Source organism: Pelophylax lessonae (genome assembly GCF_965119305.1).
Source record: "Pelophylax lessonae genome assembly, chromosome: 2".
NCBI classification, from domain to species: domain Eukaryota; kingdom Metazoa; phylum Chordata; class Amphibia; order Anura; family Ranidae; genus Pelophylax; species Pelophylax lessonae.
This window is the reverse complement of record NC_138769.1, coordinates 728,841,486-728,864,891: the sequence shown is the minus strand read 5'-3', so window position 1 is coordinate 728,864,891 and position 23,406 is coordinate 728,841,486. Positions and strand designations below refer to the sequence as shown.

At 45.0% G+C, this 23,406-nt stretch overlaps 1 protein-coding gene across 1 annotated transcript in view; it reads right to left on the bottom strand.

The window, feature by feature from the left end:
* LOC309547096 (sphingomyelin phosphodiesterase 5-like) overlaps positions 1-23,029 on the bottom strand; it is a 47,922-nt gene extending 24,893 nt beyond the window's left edge. Inside the window, exons 1-3 of the mRNA XM_082246885.1 lie at positions 22,994-23,029; positions 10,711-11,599; positions 694-769 (exon numbers count right to left, since the gene is read on the bottom strand). Of these exons, the coding sequence (XP_082103011.1) occupies positions 694-769; positions 10,711-11,565 (931 nt within the window). The 5' untranslated portion in view covers positions 11,566-11,599; positions 22,994-23,029. The remainder of the gene's footprint in view (positions 1-693; positions 770-10,710; positions 11,600-22,993) is intronic.
* Between the last annotated feature and the right edge of the window lie 377 nt (positions 23,030-23,406).

Genomic DNA, 23,406 nt, shown 5'->3' with positions numbered 1-23,406 from the left:
TCCCTCTCTCTTCTCCTCTCTCTCTCACCCCCCTCTCTCGCTCATTCCCCTCTCTCTCTCTCTTTCATCCCCCCTCTCTCTCTCTAACCCCCCTCTCTCTCTCCCCCTCTCTCTCATCCCCTCTCAACCCCCCCCCCCTCTCGTGAGATCTCAGGGGTTCATGCTGGGACTTGTAGTCCTTCAGGGAGTCAAATCCGTTAAAAAAGGAGTGGGGCAAATTTACATAGGAGGAGGAGGGAGGGAGCTCAATTTTAGTCTTGCCTAGGGCAGCATAAAACCAAAATACACCACTGCGTCCAGCCCAGTACAGCTTCTCCCTGCCCTGCTCAACCATGCATGTGCACGCAAGGAGGGGGCAGGCAGGCCACACTCTGGGCTCCTGGGTGAAAGCGATGGGCTTGTAAGTGAATCTGAGGGCCTGCCCACCCCAAGCTGGGCCCAGAATTTTTTTATATACAAGCCCACCAGTTTGACCTGACAGCCGAGTGTGGCCTGCCTGCCCCCAATTTGTGTGCACCTGCAGCTGGCAGCAACTGAGTATCTTACTGTGCGGTGGAAGCAGCAGATGGTAGTGGGGGGGCCCAGGTGAACTTTTACATTGGAGCCCACAAGCTTCAAGGTATGCTCCTGCCCACAGCCTTGATTTTCCAGTGTATAATTAGCCACCACCCGGATTATCTAGAATCTACTTACTCTCTGGCGCATGTAAATGCGTGCAATTTATATATCCCACAATTTTTTGCTTTTGTTTCGTCATTCCAATGTAAACCTGTATGAAAAAAGGATTAAAAAATTGAAGATTAGAAGAACCAAAGTCCCCTTGGTGTATCTCAGAGAGAAGATATAACACAGGCCAGACTCGACGAGACTAATCAGTATTCTGTGTATTATAGACTGGAACTACTCTAATTTTTCAGTACCAAATATACAGTGCCTTGCGAAAGTATTCGGCCCCCTTGAACTTTGCGACCTTTTGCCACATTTCAGGCTTCAAACATAAAGATATAAAACTGTAATTTTTTGTGAAGAATCAACAACAAGTGGGACACAATCATGAAGTGGAACGACATTTATTGGATATTTCAAACTTTGTTAACAAATAAAAAACTGAAAAATTGGACGTGCAAAATTATTCAGCCCCTTTGCTTTCAGTGCAGCAAACTCTCTCCTGAAGTTCAGTGAGGATCTCTGAATGATCCAATGTTGACCTAAATGACTAATGATGATAAATAGAATCCACCTGTGTGTAATCAAGTCTCCATATAAATGCACCTGCACTGTGATAGTCTCAGAGGTCCGTTTAAAGCGCAGAGAGCATCATGAAATACAAGGAACACACTAGGCAGGTCCGAAATACTGTTGTGGAGAAGTTTAAAGCCGGATTTGGATACAAAAAGATTTCCCAAGCTTTAAACATCCCAAGGAGCACTGTGCAAGCGATAATATTGAAATGGAAGGAGTATCAGACCACTGCAAATCTACGACGACCTGGCCGTCCCTCTAAACTTTCAGCTCATACAAGGAGAAGACTGATCAGCGATGCAGCCAAGAGGCCCATGATCACTCTGGATTACCTGCAGAGATCTACAGCTGAGGTGGGAGACTCTGTCCATAGGACAACAATCAGTCGTATACTGCACAAATCTGGCCTTTATGGAAGAGTGGCAAGAAGAAAGCCATTTCTTAAAAATATCCATAAAAAGTGTCATTTAAAGTTTGCCACAAGCCACCTGGGAGACACACCAAACATTTCGAAGAAGGTGCTCTGGTCAGATGAAACCAAAAATCGAACATTTTGGCAACAATGCGAAACGTTATGTTTGGCGTAAAATCAACACAGCTCATCACCCTGAACACACCATCCCCACTGTCAAACATGGTGGTGGCAGCATCATGGTTTAGGCCTGCTTTTCTTCAGCAGGGACAGGGAAGATGGTTAAAATTGATGGGAAGATGGATGGAGCCAAATACAGGACCATTCTGGAAGAAAACCTGATGGAGTCTGCAAAAGACCTGAGACTGGGATGGAGATTTGTCTTCCAAAAGACAATGATCCAAAACATAAAGCAAAATCTACAATGGAATGGTTCACAAATAAACATATCCAGGTGTTAGAATGGCCAAGTCAAAGTCCAGACCTGAATCCAATCGAGAATCTGTGGAAAGAACTGAAAACTGCTGTTCACAAACGCTCTCCATCCAACCTCACTGAGCTCGAGCTGTTTTGCAAGGAGGAATGGGCAAAAATTTCAGTCTCTCGATGTGCAAAACTGATAGAGACATACCCCAAGGGACTTACAGCTGTAATCACAGCAAAAGGTGGCGCTACAAAGTATTAACTTAGGGGGGCTGAATAATTTTGCACGCCCAATTTTTCAGTTTTTTATTTGTTAAAAAAGTTTGAAATATCCAATAAATTTCGTTCCACTTCATGATTGTGTCCCACTTGTTGTTGATTCTTCACAAAAAATTACAGTTTTATATCTTTATGTTTGAAGCCTGAAATGTGGCAAAAGGTCGCAAAGTTCAAGGGGGCCAAATACTTTTGCAAGGCACTGTACCTGTATGAAACACAGACCTTTGTGTATTATGAGATATAGGGGACTTATAGAATCCGAACACTCTTAAAATATTTCTAGGTCTCCCTTTATCCAATAATAATTTGTTTTTACTTGGAAAAACACAGACCCTTCTGGGCCAGCCTCTCTCAATCTTTTTCATCCCTGAGAAATCATTAAAGTTATTTTCTAGGCTCAGAAGAATTCCTGCTACAAATCCACAGCTTATGAACTATACAGAGATCACTAACTTGTAAATATTATTTAGTACCTCCCAGTTATACAAAAATAAATAAAAAATAGTTGTAGTAAAAAAAAAAAAAAAATCATCATAATTAATGACGGTTAGAGAAAAAAAATGTGAAAATTTTAAAGCCCCCTTACATTGGTGGTCAGTGCAGGGATTCCTTACATTGGCCACCAGCGCAGGGTCTCCTTACATTGGCCACCAGCGCAGGGTCTCCTTACATTGGCCACCAGCGCAGGGTCTCCTTACATTGGCCACCAGCGCAGGATCTCCTTACATTGGCCACCAGCGCAGGGTCTCCTCACATTGAAGACCAGCGTAGAGGGTCTCCTTAAATTGGCGACCAGCGTAGGGTCTCCTTACACTGGCAACCAGCGTAGGGTCTCCTTACACTGGCGACCAGCGTAGGGTCTCCTTACACTGGCGACCAGCGTAGGGTCTCCTTACATTGGCCACCAGCGTAGGGTCTCCTTACACTGGCCACCAGCGTAGGGTCTCCTTACACTGGCCACCAGCGTAGGGTCTCCTTACACTGGCCACCAGCGTAGGGTCTCCTTACACTGGCCACCAGCGTAGGGTCTCCTTACACTGGCGACCAGCGTAGGGTCTCCTTACACTGGCGACCAGCGTAGGGTCTCTTTACACTGGCGACCAGCGTAGGGTCTCCGTACACTGGTGACCAGTGTAGGGTGTCCTCACATTGGAGACCAGTGTAGGGTCTCCTCACATTGGCGGCCAGTGTAGGGTCTCTTTACATTGGTGGTCAATGTAGGGTCTCCTTACATTGGCGGTCAATTTAGGGTCTCCTTACATTGGTGGTCAATGTAGGGTCTCCTTACATTGGTGGTCAGTGTAGGGTCTCCTTACATTGGTGGTCAATGTAGGGTCACTATATATTGGTGGTCAATGTAGGGTCTTTATACATTGGTGGTCAATGTAGGGTCTCCATACATTGGTGGTCATTGTAGGCTCTCCATACATTGGTGGTCATTGTAGGGTCTCCATACATTGGCGGTCAATGTAGGGTCTCCATACATTGGCGGTCGTTGTAGGGTCTGTTTACATTGGTGGTCGGTGTAGGGTCTGTTTTTATTGATGGTCAATATAGGGTCTCCTTACATTTGTGTGGTCGGTGTAGAGCTCCTTATAGAAGTGGTCAGTGAAGTGCTCCACATGTTTGTGGTCAGAGTAGCAACTCCTTATATTGGTGGTTTAGTGCCCACATACACTGGTAGCTAGTGTTACATCTGCTTACATTGGCGATCTGTGTAGTGTCTCCTTACATTGGTGATCTGTGTAGTGTCTCCTTACATTGGTGATCTGTGTAGTGTCTCCTTACATTGGTGATCTGTGTAGTGTCTCCTTACATTGGTGGTCGGTGTAGTATCTCCTTACATTGGCAGCCAGTGTACTGTCAACTTTCATTGGTGGTTAGTGTGTGGTCTACTTACCTTGGTAGTCTGAGTATTCTCTTCATAAATGAGTGGTCGGTATATGGTCTCCTTACATTGGTAGCCGGTGTAGATCTCCCTTACACTGGTGGTCAGTGTAGTGTCTCATTACTTTGGGAATGTAAAGGGTCATTAAACTGACCAATATAAGGAGGTGCTACTATGACCACCAACATAGGCAGAACTATACCTACCACCAGACAGTATAATGCTCTCTTACATTGGTGGCCAGTGCTCTACATTGATGGCTATGAAAGAGATCACTCGGCTTACTGCTCAAGAAACCCTTTGCAACATCAAGAAGAACCCTAAGGCCCAGTAAAAACACACGAAAAGTTGGCTGGTTCAGCAGGAACCGACCCAACTTTTGGTACATGTGCACCATTGTCTGTTCAACAGAAGCCGGTCTAACAACGAGTTTCTGCTGAACAGTCACGCTGGAAAACCAGCATTCAATCATTGCTCGCAGCCAATAGCTGCAAGCACTGATCATTGTATTCTGGCAGGGAGTCCTCCTGTCAGAATACAATAGCACAGTGAGAGAGATCCCTGCATCACGCAACATTGTGCTCATGCTGGGAATCTGTCAGTTTTTTTCTTTTCAACCTGCTGGTTGAAAAAAAAAAAAAATGAACGTGTGTACACCCAGCTTTAGGTTTCATGGAACCCTTGTTGAGAAAGTTTGTCCTAGTTTAAATGAGTGTGAGATTATTAAACCAAGTACTCGCACTTTAAAAAAAAAAAAAAACTTATGAGGATAAAGGTAGATGGAAGTACAGACTACCAGAGATGCATAGTAACTAAGTAGAACTACTTCACTACTGTACTTAACCGCTTGCCGACTACCCACAGTATATTTACTGCGGCAGTCAGCCCCTCACAGGCAAAGTGACGTAGGTCTACGTCGCTAGCCTGTGAGGGTCAAGGGAGTAAGCGCGCGCCGCCGGAGGCGCGCTCCCGCACGGTCACGGACCCCCCCCCCCCCGCGCATGTGAACGGCAGACCCGATCGTCCGCCGGTCACTCGCGATCGTCGGTGGAGCGGGAGAAAGGCAGGCGACTAATGTAAACAAGCCGCCTGTCATTCTCCTCTGTGTATGAACAGTGATCATACGTTTCTACTATGTAGGACCGTTAATCACTGTTCCTACAGCTCAAGCCACAGCCAATCACAGTTAGAAGCACGCCCCTAGGGACAAACACAACCCCTCGCTCTCAAAAAAAAAAGTTAACCCCTTCCCTGCCAGTGTCATTTTTACAGTAACAGTGCATATGTATAGCACTGATTACTGTAGTAATGTCACTGGTAACACCAAAAGTGTCAAAAATGTCAGTCAAGGGTCCGATCTGTCCGCCGCAATGTTGCAGTACCGCAAAAAAAAAATCGCAGATCGCCGCCATTACGCGTTAAAAAAAACAACAAAAATGACAAAAATCTTTCCCTTTGTTAGTAAACGCGATAACTTTTGCGCAAACCAATCAAAATACGCTTTTTGCGATTTTTTTTTACCAAACATATGTAGCATAAAACAAATTGGCCGAAAATGTTAAAAAAATTTGATTTTTACATTTTTTTGGGGGAATTTCATATAAAAAAATGTGAAAAATATTGTTATTTTTGCAAAATTGACGCTCTTTTTTTGTTTATAGCGCAAAAAGTAAGAATCGCACAGGTGATCAAATACCACCAAAAGAAAGCTCTGTTTGTGGGAAAAAAAAGGACGTCAAATTCGTTTAGGTACAGCATCGCACGACCGCGCAATTGTCCGTTAAAGTCACGCAGTGCTGAATCGCAAAATAGGCCCTGGTCAGGAAGGGGGTAAAATCTTCCGGGGCTTAAGTGGTTAAGTACCGAAAGGTGGTATCTGTACTTTCCTAGAGTAGAATTTTTTTCTCCTACTTCCACTTTTACTTCACTACATTTTTTCAATGATTTCAATACTTCTACTCCGATATTTTTTTTTTTTTGTGCTGCATAGTTACTCGTTACTATTATAAAAATTACCACTGCCAGAACAGTAGATGGCAGGTTTCATGAAGTTCAAAACATGTGTATTATCAGCGTATACGAAAATAAAAGCTACTGTATGTATAAATAAAAGCTGCATTTGAAATAATAAAAAACAATATGATGTTCAAACTTTTGACTTCTTTCTTTAATAACTACATAACACAGCGCTTGTACTTTTACTTTCAGTACTTGAGTAGCAATTTTTTTTTTCAAAACTATTGGTACTTTTACTTTCAGTACTTGAGTAGCAAAATTTAAAAAAAAAACTACTTGCAATACTTAAGTACAAAAAAATGTTGAATACTTTAGTACTTCTACTCAAGTCACTTTTTGATTGAGCACTTGAACTTTTACTCAAGTATGGGTTTCGAGTACTTTATACAACTCTGCAGACTACCATGAAAATATTCCAAATATAGATACTCTAGGTCAGCGAAGGCGAACCTTGGCACCCCAGATGTTTAGGAACTACATTTCCCATGATGCTCACGCACTCTGCAGTGAAGTTGAGCATCATGGGAAATGTAGTTCCAAAACATCTGGGGTGCCAAGGTTCCCCATCACTGCTCTAGGTGGTCTCATAACTCTAAGAACACATTATCTGTTCATATAACACTTCACTCCATTTTAGGTTCTATTATGTGAGTTTACCTTTTTGCATATGGGGTTGGTGCCTCAGTTCAAAATTGGGACTTTATGGGCTTAATATGTGAATTCATAGAAAGTATTCATTTTTAACTTAAAAGATAATAATTTATTATATGTTTGCCATATAATATAACAAGAATATAACAATATTCAATAGAGTATTCAGAGAATTCATATATATTATATATACTGTGTGGGTTACAGACCCATAGGTGATTGTGAGTAGGAAAGAAAGATAGGAAGTAGTGACAATGTGCTTAGGGTGACAATCACTAGCTCTCTATTGTTCCACGCTTGGGTGAAGCGTCGGATCCATAGGGAGGATGTTTCAAGGTCCTACGCGTTTCGGCCGTTAGGCCTTTATCAAGGGAGGTGTGTCACCACATCTGGAATATAGTAAATGGAATATTTGAGTATGTATTATTTGAGCCAATCGGAATATTTTTCCTTTGGTCATATAATGAAAAAGACGTACTTTGTTAGGAAAAAAGGATTCTGCCTCTGGTTTCTGTCTCAGGTCCTTATCTTATCACATATGAATCGTGTAGTCACTGCTGCTAGAGTATAATTATGAAAGGTGTAAGTTTATTTTCAAGATATGTGTTTTAATAAATTTTAATCTGTTTAGGTACTCACTTGGTTAATTCATATATTTCTTTTAGCCAGGGAGCATATAATAATGTCCTTGTTCTGATCCAATCTGGATTAAAATGTGAATATGTTTAATATTTTGATAATATAATTGTTTTGGCATTTTGTATCTTTGATTTTTACTTACTTGTATTTCCAAAAAGAATCACTAGGTGGCACTGTGGTGTTTAGAAGGTCCCCTCCTATTCTATCTGTATAGATAGAAGGGGGAAAGTATAAATATATTTGTATGTATTTTAAGAACCATCAATGCTTAAGATAGCATTGTGGTTACTTACATTTTCTTGCAGTGTTTTCCAAAAGGGGTTTTTCTGGAGCAGCAGGTCCGGGCGTCCTCACTCTCCCTCAGGTCCGAGGGAAGTGGCGCCCTATTTGATTCCCGGCCTATTTATGTCCCGCCGTGCGCATGCGCAGATAGGCGCAATGACGTTGCTTCCGGGTTTCACTTGTATGACGCGGCGCGGGTGCGCGCGCATCCTGTCACAAGATTTGCGGGTCTGATCTCAGAGCGGCCGCCGACACAGGAGAGAAAGCTAAACCCTGGAGAGGGATTTGGCAGTTGGATGGAGTATACTGCTAGCCTCTTGTAGCCCCGATTATTAGTAATATCGGGGTTACCTGTGCCGGATGTGATCGATAAGGAGTCGGAGATTTTCCAGAGTGTCTAAATTTTCTAAACAAGGACGTGATACAATATTTTGATAAGTGCAATATGGTATCTTAAATATATAAATAAATAAATAATAAACAGTTTTTTACAACTTTTTTTTGGACAAATCCGAGGATTGTCTTAACAGTAGTACATATATTTGTTTTTTTACACAGCAATTAGATATTTAAGACAGATCAGTATTGGATCAATTAGGGGGGCCTGGTATGGCATCGATGTGGGGCCCAGATTTTGGTTGGGTATTGTGTGCGTCCATGGGGGTCCAATTTTAGGGTGGGAGGTAGTCAGATTTTTTGTGATTTTTTATATATAATTGTTAGGTTGAGGGGAGTGGTTTCGTGGGGTTTTTTTCCTTTATTAATCTGTTTTGCCCGATGAGAATCCTTCCAGGAATGGGCGATAGCTTGTATTTTCGTTTAATCCTGGTGGTTGAGCGGCGTTCAATTTTTTGATCCATCTTAATTCCATCTGGAGGAGGGTCTTATTCCAGTCCCCCCCTCTTACTGGAATGTGTATTCTATCTAATGTAGAAAAAGTCACCTTTGGCATCCTATTTTTGTGGATATTTGCCACATGACGGCCTAATGGAAGGTAAAAATTACTTATTTGCATGCTATGCATGTGTTGGTTCACCCTGAGGCCAAATTCTTGTCGCGTTTTGCCGACATAAAAGCTGCCGCATTCGCACTCCATAAGGTACACTACGCCTTTGGGGCAAAACAGATTAATAAAGGAAAAAAACCCCACTAAACCACTCCCCTCAACCTAACAATTATATATAAAAAATCACAAAAAATCTGACTACCTCCCACCCTAAAATTGGACCCCCATGGACGCACACAATACCCAACCAAAATCTGGGCCCCACATCGATGCCATACCAGGCCCCCCTAATTGATCCAATACTGATCTGTCTTAAATATCTAATTGCTGTGTAAAAAAACAAATATATGTTCTACTGTTAAGACAATCCTCGGATTTGTCCAAAAAAAAGTTGTAAAAAACTGTTTATTATTTATTTATTTATATATTTAAGATACCATATTGCACTTATCAAAATATTGTATCACGTCCTTGTTTAGAAAATTTAGACACTCTGGAAAATCTCCGACTCCTTATCGATCACATCCGGCACAGGTAACCCCGATATTACTAATAATCGGGGCTACAAGAGGCTAGCAGTATACTCCATCCAACTGCCAAATCCCTCTCCAGGGTTTAGCTTTCTCTCCTGTGTCGGCGGCCGCTCTGAGATCAGACCCGCAAATCTTGTGACAGGATGCGCGCGCACCCGCGCCGCGTCATACAAGTGAAACCCGGAAGCAACGTCATTGCGCCTATCTGCGCATGCGCACGGCGGGACATAAATAGGCCGGGAATCAAATAGGGCGCCACTTCCCTCGGACCTGAGGGAGAGTGAGGACGCCCGGACCTGCTGCTCCAGAAAAACCCCTTTTGGAAAACACTGCAAGAAAATGTAAGTAACCACAATGCTATCTTAAGCATTGATGGTTCTTAAAATACATACAAATATATTTATACTTTCCCCCTTCTATCTATACAGATAGAATAGGAGGGGACCTTCTAAACACCACAGTGCCACCTAGTGATTCTTTTTGGAAATACAAGTAAGTAAAAATCAAAGATACAAAATGCCAAAACAATTATATTATCAAAATATTAAACATATTCACATTTTAATCCAGATTGGATCAGAACAAGGACATTATTATATGCTCCCTGGCTAAAAGAAATATATGAATTAACCAAGTGAGTACCTAAACAGATTAAAATTTATTAAAACACATATCTTGAAAATAAACTTACACCTTTCATAATTATACTCTAGCAGCAGTGACTACACGATTCATATGTGATAAGATAAGGACCTGAGACAGAAACCAGAGGCAGAATCCTTTTTTCCTAACAAAGTACGTCTTTTTCATTATATGACCAAAGGAAAAATATTCCGATTGGCTCAAATAATACATACTCAAATATTCCATTTACTATATTCCAGATGTGGTGACACACCTCCCTTGATAAAGGCCTAACGGCCGAAACGCGTAGGACCTTGAAACATCCTCCCTATGGATCCGACGCTTCACCCAAGCGTGGAACAATAGAGAGCTAGTGATTGTCACCCTAAGCACATTGTCACTACTTCCTATCTTTCTTTCCTACTCACAATCACCTATGGGTCTGTAACCCACACAGTATATATAATATATATGAATTCTCTGAATACTCTATTGAATATTGTTATATTCTTGTTATATTATATGGCAAACATATAATAAATTATTATCTTTTAAGTAAAAAATGAATACTTTCTATGAATTCACATATTAAGCCCATAAAGTCCCAATTTTGAACTGAGGCACCAACCCCATATGCAAAATTTTACCCGGGATGATGGCTGAACCTAACTAAAAAGTTCTTTAGGAATCACACACCTACACAATGTGAGTTTACCTTGACACAGAGAAGACCTTTGGAAGCCAGGGCATCCTCCCCACGTGCATTCGGGTAGAAATAATATTTGGCCGCCATGAACGGGTGCCGACTGGCCAGGAACAAGCCACTCCTGAAGAACCTAAAACCACAGCCATGAGGTCCTGAAGGCCCAATATCATACAAAATGTGAGGAAAGGTTGACCCAAGGCAATGGCGTAGTTTACGTGAAGCTCGTCCATCGAACACTTCCTGCAGGCACACAAAGTCGGCATTTTGGGGGAAGACGACGGACACTTCGAATGGAACATCTCCTTCTGCGCTTGAGTCATTCTTTGTCTTGTAAGGTATTTCGATCATCGGCAGGACATCTTCTGTGCTACAGATTGGCACCGTGTCTTCACAGCTATTCTTGGTAGGCTCGGAGGGGGAACACAGGAGCCGGGAAATGGCAAGACTGCGACGTTGTGTGTGGTGCAGGTTACTGAAACGTGCCAAGCCATCGGGCAGAAGGCAGAGGTTGGCGCTGATGAAGATGAAGGAGCAGTCACCTTCAAGTATCTTCTCCGGGACATCACTAGTTCTTACAGAGTTCTGATAGGAGAAGGGACGGCGAAGCTTCTGCAAAGGAGCCCAAAACAGGAAACCAAAAAAACCTAGTGGTAGAGAAAGAATGAAGAGAAGGAAGAACAATGGGACCCCAAGGACCAAGCAGAGGAACCTAAGGCCTGGGCGGTGGTAGCGTTCTACGCTGGTAAAAACCGCACAGGACAAAAGACGATCGATAAACCAGTAAGAAGGGAAAAGCAGAGCTGAGCTCAGAGAGAAAAGGAAATGAAGACCAAGGCAACTGAATGGGGACTCGGACAGAGACATCTAGGCTACATGAAGCTTTCCTAGAAAAGCAAGACTGAAACAGAGAGGGAGGGGGGAGAAACACACAGGAAACCATTAAAATTGATCAGCATCTCTGCAATAATTAAAAGTTACAAAGATTAAAGCAGAACTAAAGCCAAAACTTTTTTCACTTTGGGTTGAGGAAGGGAGGGTTATAACTCTGTCAGTTCTATTTTTTTTTTACATCTGTATTCCATTGGGGAGATTTCCCTTCACTTTCTGTCTCATAGGCACCACAGGAAGTGAGAGGAATGTGAAGGAAATGTTCTGAGAACTAGTGTCCCCATTCAAAGATTTCCCTTGTTTTCCTGTTCTGGTGACAACTCAAAATTTGGGATTTTCTTTCACGTTTAATCTCAGTGATAATAGTCACAAGGACAAATAGATAGGGACACAGACTGCAATATAAACTTGACAGGTTTTCTAATCCCAATCCACTCTGTCCAAATAAAAAAAGTTCTGCCTTTAGGGCTCGTTCACACTTGTGGTGGTTTTCACCATCCTCAAAAGTAATCTAGAGTAGATTGCTTTTCAGGAGGCAGCTGGGAGGTGATATGTTGTCTGTTTTAATCCCTGAAAGGCAGCAGCAGTGCTACGCAACGGTGTGTATTACACTAAGGTGACCAGAGGTCCCCAGTTTCCGGGGACAGTTTCCAGACTGAGGACACTGTCCCTGAACCAAGCCTGTCCCCGGTTTTGTCACCAGATTAAGGGCCAGAATACAGTAGACAGGGCATCCCATGCTGGCTGAGAAACAGCCTGGTGGCTCAAATGCCAATGTCTCTCTGTATATTATGTAGTCCTGCGCCCAGTAGTCTGTGTATTATGCAGTCCTGTACACAGCGCTCTGTGTATTATGCAGTCCTGTACCCAGCGCTCTGTGTATTATGCAGTCTTGTACCCAGCGTTCTGTGAATTAAGTAGTCCTATTCCCAGTGCTCTGCGTATTATGTAGTCCTGTGTCCAGCGCTCTGTGCATTATACAATCCTGTGCCCAGCGCTCTGTGTATTATGCAGTCCTGTACCCACCGCCCTGGGTATTATGCAGTCCAGTGCCCAGCACTCTGTGTATTATCCAGTCCTGTGCCCAGCACTCTGTGTATTATGCAGTCCTGTGCCCAGCACTCTGTGTATTATACAATCCTGTGCCCAGCACTCTGTGTATCATGCAGTCCTGTACCCAGCGCTCTGTGTATTATGCAGTCCTGTGCCCAGCACTCTGTGTATTATACAATCCTGTGCCCAGCACTCTGTGTATCATGCAGTCCTGTACCCAGCGCTCTGTGCATTATACAATCCTGTGCCCAGCGCTCTGTGTATTATGCAGTCCTGTACCCACCGCCCTGGGTATTATGCAGTCCAGTGCCCAGCACTCTGTGTATTATCCAGTCCTGTGCCCAGCACTCTGTGTATTATGCAGTCCTGTACCCAGCACTCTGTGTATTATACAATCCTGTGCCCAGCACTCTGTGTATCATGCAGTCCTGTACCCAGCGCTCTGTGTATTATGCAGTCCTGTGCCCAGCACTCTGTGTATTATACAATCCTGTGCCCAGCACTCTGTGTATCATGCAGTCCTGTACCCAGCGCTCTGTGCATTATACAATCCTGTGCCCAGCGCTCTGTGTATTATGCAGTCCTGTACCCACCGCCCTGGGTATTATGCAGTCCAGTGCCCAGCACTCTGTGTATTATCCAGTCCTGTGCCCAGCACTCTGTGTATTATGCAGTCCTGTGCCCAGCACTCTGTGTATTATGCAGTCCTGTGCCCAGCACTCTGTGTATTATACAATCCTGTGCCCAGCGCTCTCTGTATTATGCAGTCTTGTACCCAGCCTTCTGTGAATTAAGTAGTCCTATTCCCAGTGCTCTGTGTATTAAGTAGTCCTGCACCCAGCACTCTGTGTATTATGTAGTCCTGCACCCAGCACTCTGTGTATTAAGTAGTCCTGTGCCCAGCACTCTGTGTATTAAGTAGTCCTGTGCCATTTGCCAAATAAAAAAATTTAAAAAAAATGTCCTCGGATGTCATTTTAAAAATCTGGTCACCTTATATTACACACAATTGCAATGTCGCCTTGTTCACTTTAGTGGGTTGCCTTTGGCAGTGGTGCCGCCCTCTGAATGTGACATGGGGGGTATACATTTTGAGCCAGCCATGTGTTTAGGCCCCTCTGGCTATAGTGCTATGTTAAGGTGGGCAGTCAGGGGGTGATAAAATGGTAGTTCAATCCCCTAGTTTTACCACCTCCCAGCTGCAAGTGCGAACGAGTCCATAGTTATCCTTTAAAGCGGAACTTCACTCTCTCAATCAACATGAACTATTTGCAATCTTAGTATTAGTAAATAGATAGGAAAGTTTATCATATTTACTTACTTTACACTTTTTTTACATTTCTTCAGTTACTTCCTGCTTTCTATGCCTAGGCCAATGATGTATTGCATCAGGAAAGGAGGAGGGGTTTTCCCAGCTAAGCACACCCTCCTGCCTGCCTGCATGCCTTAGCTAAGGGCAGATGGATTCCAGGAAATAAATGCTACATGAATCATCTGCCCTTACTCAAGATGGCCATGAACAGAAATGCTAGAGGGGCGTTTTTTAAAGTGATTTCTCAGCAAAATATAGCATGGAGACATGGATGGAGGAGGGAGTTGGCTTTGAATGTTAAAAATGAATTCAATTATGTTTTTGGTTTGTAGTGCTCATAAGCAGTGTAGTTCCACTTTAAACTGGAAGTTCACCTTTTCGGGAAAACAGAAATGGTGATCAAACCCCCTACGATAGTGCTGGCGAACCTTGGCACCCCAGATGTTTTGGAACTACATTTCCCATGATGCTCAGCTACACTGCAGTGTAGCTGAGCATCATGGAAAATGTAGTTCCAAAACATCTAGGGTGCCAAAGTTCACCATCACTGTCCTACACTCGCCCCACCCGCTTCCTGGTCCCTGCTTTACTTACCTCTATGGGTGATGAGCTGTCAAGCCAACGCAGCCCATATTGCAGGCTCCTCCCTCTTCTTTCTGCAGCACTTTCAGGACGGATCAAAGCAATTTTGATTGGTCAATGCCAGCACAGAGCCATTCTGGAAGCGCTGTAGACAGAAGAGGGAGAAGAGCGGAGTTTTTGAATATCTGGCCCACTGGACTGGCTGTGTGGTCACTGACCGCTCATCACCCACAGAGATAAGTACAGCAGGGAGGTGGGAGTGTTGAGGGGGGGCACTCAATTAAATTTTTCACTTTAAGAAATTGTTTACATAAAATTAATAAAGTTGCATTGATCTGCATAGACCAGGGATCCTCAAACTACGGCCCTCCAGCTGTTGCGGAACTACACATCCCATGAGGCATTGCAAAACTTTGACATGCCCAGACGTGACTAGGCATGATGGGAATTGTAGTTTCTGAACAACTGGACGGCCGTAGTTTGAAGACCCCTGGCATAGATTATCGAAGTCTCAAAGCAAGGGCACATTGAAAATCTTGTTCACACCATAACGCTGCACTGAGGTGCGGTGCACTGCATACAGATGTAGCATGTTTGAATTTTTTAACCACTTGCCGACCGCCGCACGACTATATACGGCGGCGGTCAGCCCCTCACAGGCAGAGTGACGTACCGGTACGTCACTAGCCTGGGAGGGTCTGGGGAGCGAGCGCGCGGCGGCGCGCTCCCACGCGGTCACGGACCCCACCGCGCGTGTGACCGGCGGACCCGATGTCCGCTGGTCACTCGGCGATCGGCGGGGGAGAGGGAGAAAGGCAGGCAGCTTGTGTAGAAACACTGATCATACGGTTCTACTATGTAGAACCGTTGATCAGTGTAACTACACCTCAAGCCACAGCCAATCACAGTAGAAAGCACGCCCCTAGGGACACACACAGCCCCTCCCTCCCAAATAAAGTTAACCCCTTCACTGCCAGTGTATTTTTACAGTAACAGTGCATATGTTTAGCACTGATTACTGTAGAAATGTCACTGGTAACCCCAAAAGTGTCAAAAATGTCAGTCAAGGGTCCGATCTGTCCGCCGCAATGTCGCAGTCCCGCAAAAAAATCGCCGATCGCCGCCATTACGCGTTAAAAAAACAACAAAAATGACAAAAATCTTTCCCTTTGTTAGTATAACTTTTGCGCAAACCAATCAAAATACGCTTTTTGCGATTTTTTTTTTACCAAACATATGTAGCATAAAACAAATTGGCCGAAAATGTTAAAAAATTTGGATTTTTACTTTTTTTTTGGGGGGGAATTTCATATAAAAAAATGTGAAAAATATTGTTATTTTTACAAAATAGTCGCTCTTTTTTTGTTTATAGCGCATGATCAAAAAATCGCACAGGTGATCAAATACCACCAAAAGAAAGCTCTGTTTGTGGGAAAAAAAGGACGTCAAATTTGTTTAGGTACAGCGTCGCACGACCACGCAATTGTCCGTTAAAGTCACGCAGTGCCGAATCGCAAAATACCCCCTGGTCAGGAAGGGGGTAAAATCTTCCGGGGCTTAAGTGGTTAATGGGGCAACTCACCGCATCGCATGTCATTGCACCGCACAGCAATAGTTTGCGGTACCTAATGAAGCGTAATTTTGTGACATGTCAGACAGAAAAAAAAGAAAACCGTACAACTAGTGCCGGGACACGGTCATCCAACGCCCAGGGCAAAGATGCCAAACTGCACCCCTCCCCTAAGGTTAGGGTCAGGGCACCCATATCCCTACAATAAACCGTTGCACCCAGGGCAGCCACCCCTCCTGCCCACCCCTTGTCCCAGCCCTGCTTACGACACATTGTAACTAAAGCCCCGTACACACGCATCGATTATTGGCCGGGAATTTTCGGCCAACGTCCGATCGGCCGATTTTCGGCTTGTTAGTATGATGCTTCCGACAACCGACTCCAACTTTTCGGCCGAAAAAAATCTGGTGTGCAGACTATAAAATTTTTGTCCTCCGTCAACAGAACGGCCGATTTTCCGTCAGTCAGCATAGATTTCAGCAGACAAAAATCAGATGAGCAAGACTGGGAATGCTCAGAGAAGAAAAAACACACGGAAAGTAAACCAACACATGACATTACTTCTGAAGTTGGTTTTTGTTGGCCGAGAAAATTTGTGTGCAGTCTAGGCACATTCCAACCAACTGGACAAAAGATGGCCGATCGGTCGGCCGATAATCGTTGCGTGTGTACGAGGCATAAGGCTATATTCACACCTGAGCATAGCGTTTTTCACGCGTTTTTTTTACCGCAATTTTTACAGCGTTTTATAGGCATTTTTTGTGCAGGCGTTTTTAGATTGAATAGAGACCAATGGAAAACGCCTGTAATCTGCCCAAAAAGAAGCTCATGCACTTTTTTGAGCGTTGGGCGTTTTGCTCACAGCGTCAAAACGCTCAGATGTGAACAGGGGCCATTGAAATGAATAGGATTTGTCTTGTTGGGCGTTTTGAGAGCTGATCCTAGAGCAGAAAAACTTCCCAAAAATGCCCCAAAATGCCTACATGTGAACGGAGCCTAAATGTTTACATGTTATGATAAAGGCCCCACAGGGACCCTTTTTGTTTTTATATGCAACCTAAATAAAATGTAAAGAATTTTTAGAATTGTCAGTATACCTTGTTCTTTATTAGAATTATTGCCCACACAATCCCGTCAAATAGAGGAATAAACGTTGATAGAATTTTAACCACTTCCATACCGGGCACTTTCACCCCCTTCCTGCCCAGGCCAATTTTCAGCTTTTAGCGCTGTTGCATTTTGAATGACAATTGCGCGGTCATGCAACGCTGTACCCAAACCAAATTTGTGTCATTCCCCCCCCCCCCCACACACAAATAGAGCTTTCTTTTGGTGGTATTTGATCACCGCAAGGTTTTTTTCTTTTTTGCTAAACAAATAAAAAAAGACCAAAAGGTTTGAAAAACGAAAAAAAAAAATGTTTTTTGTTTATGTTATAAAATTTTGTAAATAGATACGTTTTTCCCTGCACTGATGAGGCCGCACTGACAGGCACTGATGAGGCCGCACTGACAGGCACTGAGGAGGAGGCACTGATGGGGTGTCACTAATATGCAGCACTGATAGGCAGCACTGATGGGTACTGATATGCAGCATTGGTGGGCACTGATAGGCGGCACTGATAGGCGGCATTGATGGGCACTGATATGGGCACTGATGGGTGGCACTGATGGGCACTGATAGGTGGCACTGATGGGCACTGATAGGCAGCATTGGTGGGCACTGATAGGCGGCATTGATGGGCACTTATGAAGGCAATGATGGGCACTGATAGGCAGCACTGGTGGGCAATAATGGGCACTGGTGGGCACTGATAGGCGGCACTGATGGGCACTGATAGGCGGCATTGGTGGGCACTGATGGGCACTGATAGGTGGCACTGATGGGCACTGATAGGTGGCACTGATGGGCACTGATAGACGGCACTGATAGGCAGTACTGGTGGGCAATAATGGGCACTGGTGGGCAATAATGGGCACTGATAGGCGGCATTAGTGGGCACTGATGGGCACTGATAGGTGGCACTGATGGGCACTGATAGACGGCACTGGTGGGCAGCACTGATGGGGAGGGCACTGGTGGGCATCCTTGGGGTTATAGGTGGGCATCCCTGGTGGTTAAAGTGGCACCCCCCCCCCCAAGGGTCTGCACTGGTAATCAATGCTCTGATTACCAGCACAGACCCCCCCCCCCCTGTCAGGAAGGAGAGCCACAGATCAGCTCTCTACCTATCAGGCACGAACTGAGGAAAGCCGATCAATGGCACTTCCTATTTACTAAGTGACCAGCTGTGATTGGACACAGCTGTTCACATGGTAAAGAGCCTACGTCATTAGGATCTTTACCGTGATTGGAGATACGGTGTGTCAGAGTGACACGGCGCATCACCGATCGCCGCTCTGCGCGCCCAGGGGGCGCGCAGAGCGCATTATCCTGCCGCCGTCATATGACGTCCGGTCAGGATAATACAACCACATTCCCGCCGTCATTTGCCTATAGGGCGGGCGGGAAGTGGTTAAAGGGACGATGGCAAAAACACCCCTGGTTGAAAGAGCTCCACTTTTTTTCGTGACCATATAACCTACTTTCCATTCGTTTTTGATGCACTGGACTGCATGTGGTGTGAACTGGCCCAGAAAGCTGAGGATCGGCATGCAACTAAACAAGCAAAGCAAATACAGAGTATTTGAAAAAAAAATAATAATAATAAAATTAAAAAAAAAAAAAAAAAAAAAAAACAATAATAATAATAATATTAAAAAATATTAAATAAAAAAAAAAAAAAAAAATACAGAGTACAGAGATGGTATGCTGTTGCCCCTAACCTGAATGCAGTGTAACTGCACAAACTCAGTGTGGCATTGTGGATAATTGCAGTACATGATCTGCTAAAGAGACCCTGTCATCGGACCATACATTTCAACAACAATCTTCCCATAACATTATATGTGCAATTCCCATATTTTAGGCATGTTATTTATCTGTAAAAGCCTCCCTTGTGTGGACATCCAAAAGCCCCGAGACTGCGTCTGGATTCCGCCATCTCTGATGTGATGCCAGCAGCCCCCACAGATTAGGAAATGTCACACTCTCTGGCACAGGTGTCAAACTGGCGGCTCTCCAGCTGTTGCGGAACTACAAGTCCCATGAGGCATTGCAAAGCTGACAGTTACAAACTGTAACAGAGCTCCAATACCCAGCCTAGGTATCTCCGCTGTATAATACTTAAAGCTGAGGATATCCAAGTCAAAATCCCCCCCCCCCCCCCCAGTAACTGGACGACACACAGTTCTGGGAGTCAACTGGGTAATTGAACACCCTCACACAATATATACAGCACAGGGAAGCATCCCCCTCCCAGTCAGATTACCCCATCAGGTCAGGGGTTGCCTGACTACATTATCATATGCATACTAATATAATACTATTATATATGCATACTAATAGAATACTATACCAGTAACTGGACAACACACAGTTCTGGGAGTAAGCTGGTTTATTGAACACTCTCACACAATATATACAGCACAGGGAAGCATCCCCCTCCCAGTCAGATTACCCCATCAGGTCAGGGGTTGCCTGACTACATTATCATATGCAGATGACAATATATACAGCACAGGGAAGCATCCCCCTCTCAGTCAGATTACCCCATCAGGTCAGGGGTTGCCTGACTACATTATCATATGCAGATGGCAATATATACAGCACAGGGAAGCATCCCCCTCCCAGTCAGATTACCCCATCAGGTCAGGGGTTGTCTGACTACATTATCATATGCATACTGTGTGTCGTCCAGTAACTGGACGACACGCAGTTCTGGGAGTCGGCTGGTTTATTGAACAATCTCACACAATATATACAGCACAGGGAAGCATCCCCCTCCCAGTCAGAATACCCTATCAGGTCAGGGGTTGCCTGACTACATTATCATATGCATACTAATATAATACTATTATATATGCATACTAATATAATACTATACCAGTAACTGGACAACACACAGTTCTGGGAGTAAGCTGGTTTATTGAACACTCTCACACAATATATACAGCACAGGGTAGCATCCCCCTCCCAGTCAGATTACCCCATCAAGTCAGGGGTTGCCTGACTACATTATCATATGCAGATGACAATATATACAGCACAGGGAAGCATCCCCCTCCCAGTCAGATTACCTCATCAGGTCAGGGGTTGTCTGACTACATTATCATATGCAGATCACAATATATACAGCACAGGGAAGCATCCCCCCCAGTCAGATTACCCCATCAGGTCAGGGGCTGCCTGAGTACATTATCATATGCATACTGTGTCGTCCAGTAACTGGACGACACACAGTTCTGGGAGTCGGCTGGTTTATTGAACACTCTCACACAATATATACAGCACAGGGAAGCATCCCCCTCCCAGTCAGATTACCCCATCAGGTCAGGGGTTGCCTGACTAAATTATTATATGCACACTGTGTGTCGTCCAGTAACTGGACGACACGCAGTTTTGGGAGTCAACTGGTTAATTGAACACTCTCACACAATATATACAGCACAGGGAAGCATCCCCCTCCCAGTCAAATTACCCCATCAGGTCAGGGGTTGCCTGACTACATTATCACATGCAGATGAAACCGTATACAGAAATAGAATCAACCTGAACAAATTATCTAGCTGTTTGGTCAGAATACACATCCCATCTCATTACACAGACAATAGGCAAAGACTGCCAGCGACAGACTGACCACCTCTGACACTGAAGAACATGGAACAGAGGCCAATGTGATTGGCTCTCTCAATGAACATGTTCAGAATCAAACAGACCAGGAAAAGTTCTCACATTTCTCGAGCTACACGGCTGAAATAAATATCACTGTTCCACTTGAAGCAATCCAAGCCACACTCTCAGTGTCCATTCTGCTACACAAGCATAACTCCCACAGGCAGAGGCATTATGGGACTCTTAGTTTTACAAGAGCTGGAGAGCCGCCAGTTTGGCACCCCTGTGTTGTCTATAGCAGTGGTCCTCAACTCCGGTCCTCGGGCCCACTAACAGGCCAGGTTTGCAAGATAACTAAATTACATCACAAGTGATCTCATTTGCTGTTCAGTGGTTGCAGTACTCTAGTCTGCATCTCCCCACGGTAATACTTAAAATCTGGCCTGTTAGTGGGTCCCGAGGACCGGAGTTGAGGACCACTGGTCTATAGCATTCTCCTTTACTTCTCCGCAGGCAGCTACATAAAAGATTATGTAGGGAGGTGGGAGGCAGAGGAGCTGGGCCAGCACAGACAGAAATAATGACACACCCAGAAGAGGGGAGGGCTATGATGTGGAAGGAGGGAGGGGGCTGTGATAGGGAAATTACACTTCATGGAGAAGTCAGAATTTCGGTTGCACATTGTAAGTGAATAGAAGATCATTTATGGAACGGAAAACACATTTAAAATCCCTGTTGTTGTATGTTTTTTTTTCTTTTGCTTTCACCTAGGATTTTTTTTTGGGTGACAGGCAGTGCTGTATTTTGGCCTAGGCCAACAAAGCCCAGGCCTAGGGCGGCACTTTGCCGGGGGCAGCAAAAAAGCCACCCCCTCCACCTGAGACTCTATTGGCCACTGGTTGCTAGAACCGCCTCTCTCACCCCCCTATCTCTCACCCCCCTCCCCTCTCTCCCTCCCTCTCTCTCACCCCCTCTCTCTCACCCCCCTCCCCTCTCTCCCTCTCTCTCACCCCCTCTCTCTCACCCCTCTCTCTCACCCCCTCTCTCTCACCCCTCTCTCTTTCTCTATAATTCCCCCTCTCTCTCTCACCCCCTCTCTCTCTCACCCTCTCACCCCCTCTCTCTCACCCCTCTCTCTTTCTCTATAATTCCCCCTCTCTCTCTCACCCCCTCTCTCTCTCACCCTCTCACCCCCTCTCTCTCACCCCCCTCCCCTCTCTCTCTCTCTCACCCCCCTCCCCTCTCCTCTCTCCCTCCCTCTCACCCCTCTCTCTTTCTCTATCATCCCCCTCTCTCTCTCATTCCCCCTTTCTCTCTCATCCCCTCTCTTGCTCTCTCTCTCATCCCCCCTCTCTCTCTCATCCCCCCTCTCTCTCATCCCCCTCTCTCTCTCACCCCCTCTCTCTCACCCCTCTCTCTTTCTCTATAATTCCCCCTCTCTCTCTCACCCCCTCTCTCTCACCCCCCTCCCCTCTCTCTCTCTCTCACCCCCCTCCCCTCTCCTCTCTCCCTCCCTCTCACCCCTCTCTCTTTCTCTATCATCCCCCTCTCTCTCTCATTCCCCCTCTCTCTCTCACCCCCTCTCTTGCTCTCTCTCTCATCCCCCCTCTCTCTCTCATCCCCCCTCTCTCTCATCCCCCTCTCTCTCTCATCCCCCTCTCTTGCTCTCTCTCTCACCCCCCTCTCTCTCTCTCATCCCCCCTCTCTCTCATCCCCCCCTCTCTCTCTCACCCCCCCTCTCTCTCTCTCACCCCCCCTCTCTCTCTCTCACCCCCCCTCTCTCTCCCTCGCCCACTCCCTCTCTCACTCCATCTCTCCCTCCCTCGCTCTCTCTCATCCCCCCTCTCTCTCCCTCACCCCCCCTTCTCTCTCTCCCACCCCCTCTAACCCCCCTCTCGTGAGATCTCAGAGGTTCATGCTGGGACTTGTAGTCCTTCAATTTTGGAGGGAGTCACATCCGTTAAAAAAAGGAGTGGGTAAAATTTACATGGGGGGGGGCGTCCAATTTTAGTCTTGCCTAGGGCAGCACAAAACCAAAATACACCACTGGTGACAGGGTCTCTTTAAAGTGAACAAAAGCCCATTTATTTTTACAGCCTATGACACACACTACAGTCTGGGTGCTGAATACAGACTTATCCGCCAAGCATAGCTGCATCCGTCTCGCTGTTTACCTTTCCACAGCCGCTTCTTCTTCAGGCATGCTGGAAAACATATTAGAACATAGAATGAGTTCAGATTCTGGGAGGAGCAAATCAGCCATAAATATTCATACTCTAGCAGTGCCGGATCATCTGTTCATCTTCTAACCACATTCCGGATACCCAGCACTGCCATCATCCATGTTTTATCAAATCAACCTCACCATCATTAACCAATTCTCCAAGGATTTACCCCCTTAATGACCAGGCCATTTTTTGCGATTCAGCACTGCGTTACTTTAACGGACAATTGCGCGGTCGTGCGACGCTGTACCCAAATAAAATTGATGTCCTTTTTTCCCCACGAACAGAGCTTTCTTTTGGTGGTATTTGATCACCTCTGCGATTTTTATTTTTTGCACTATAAACAAAAAAAGAGCGACAAT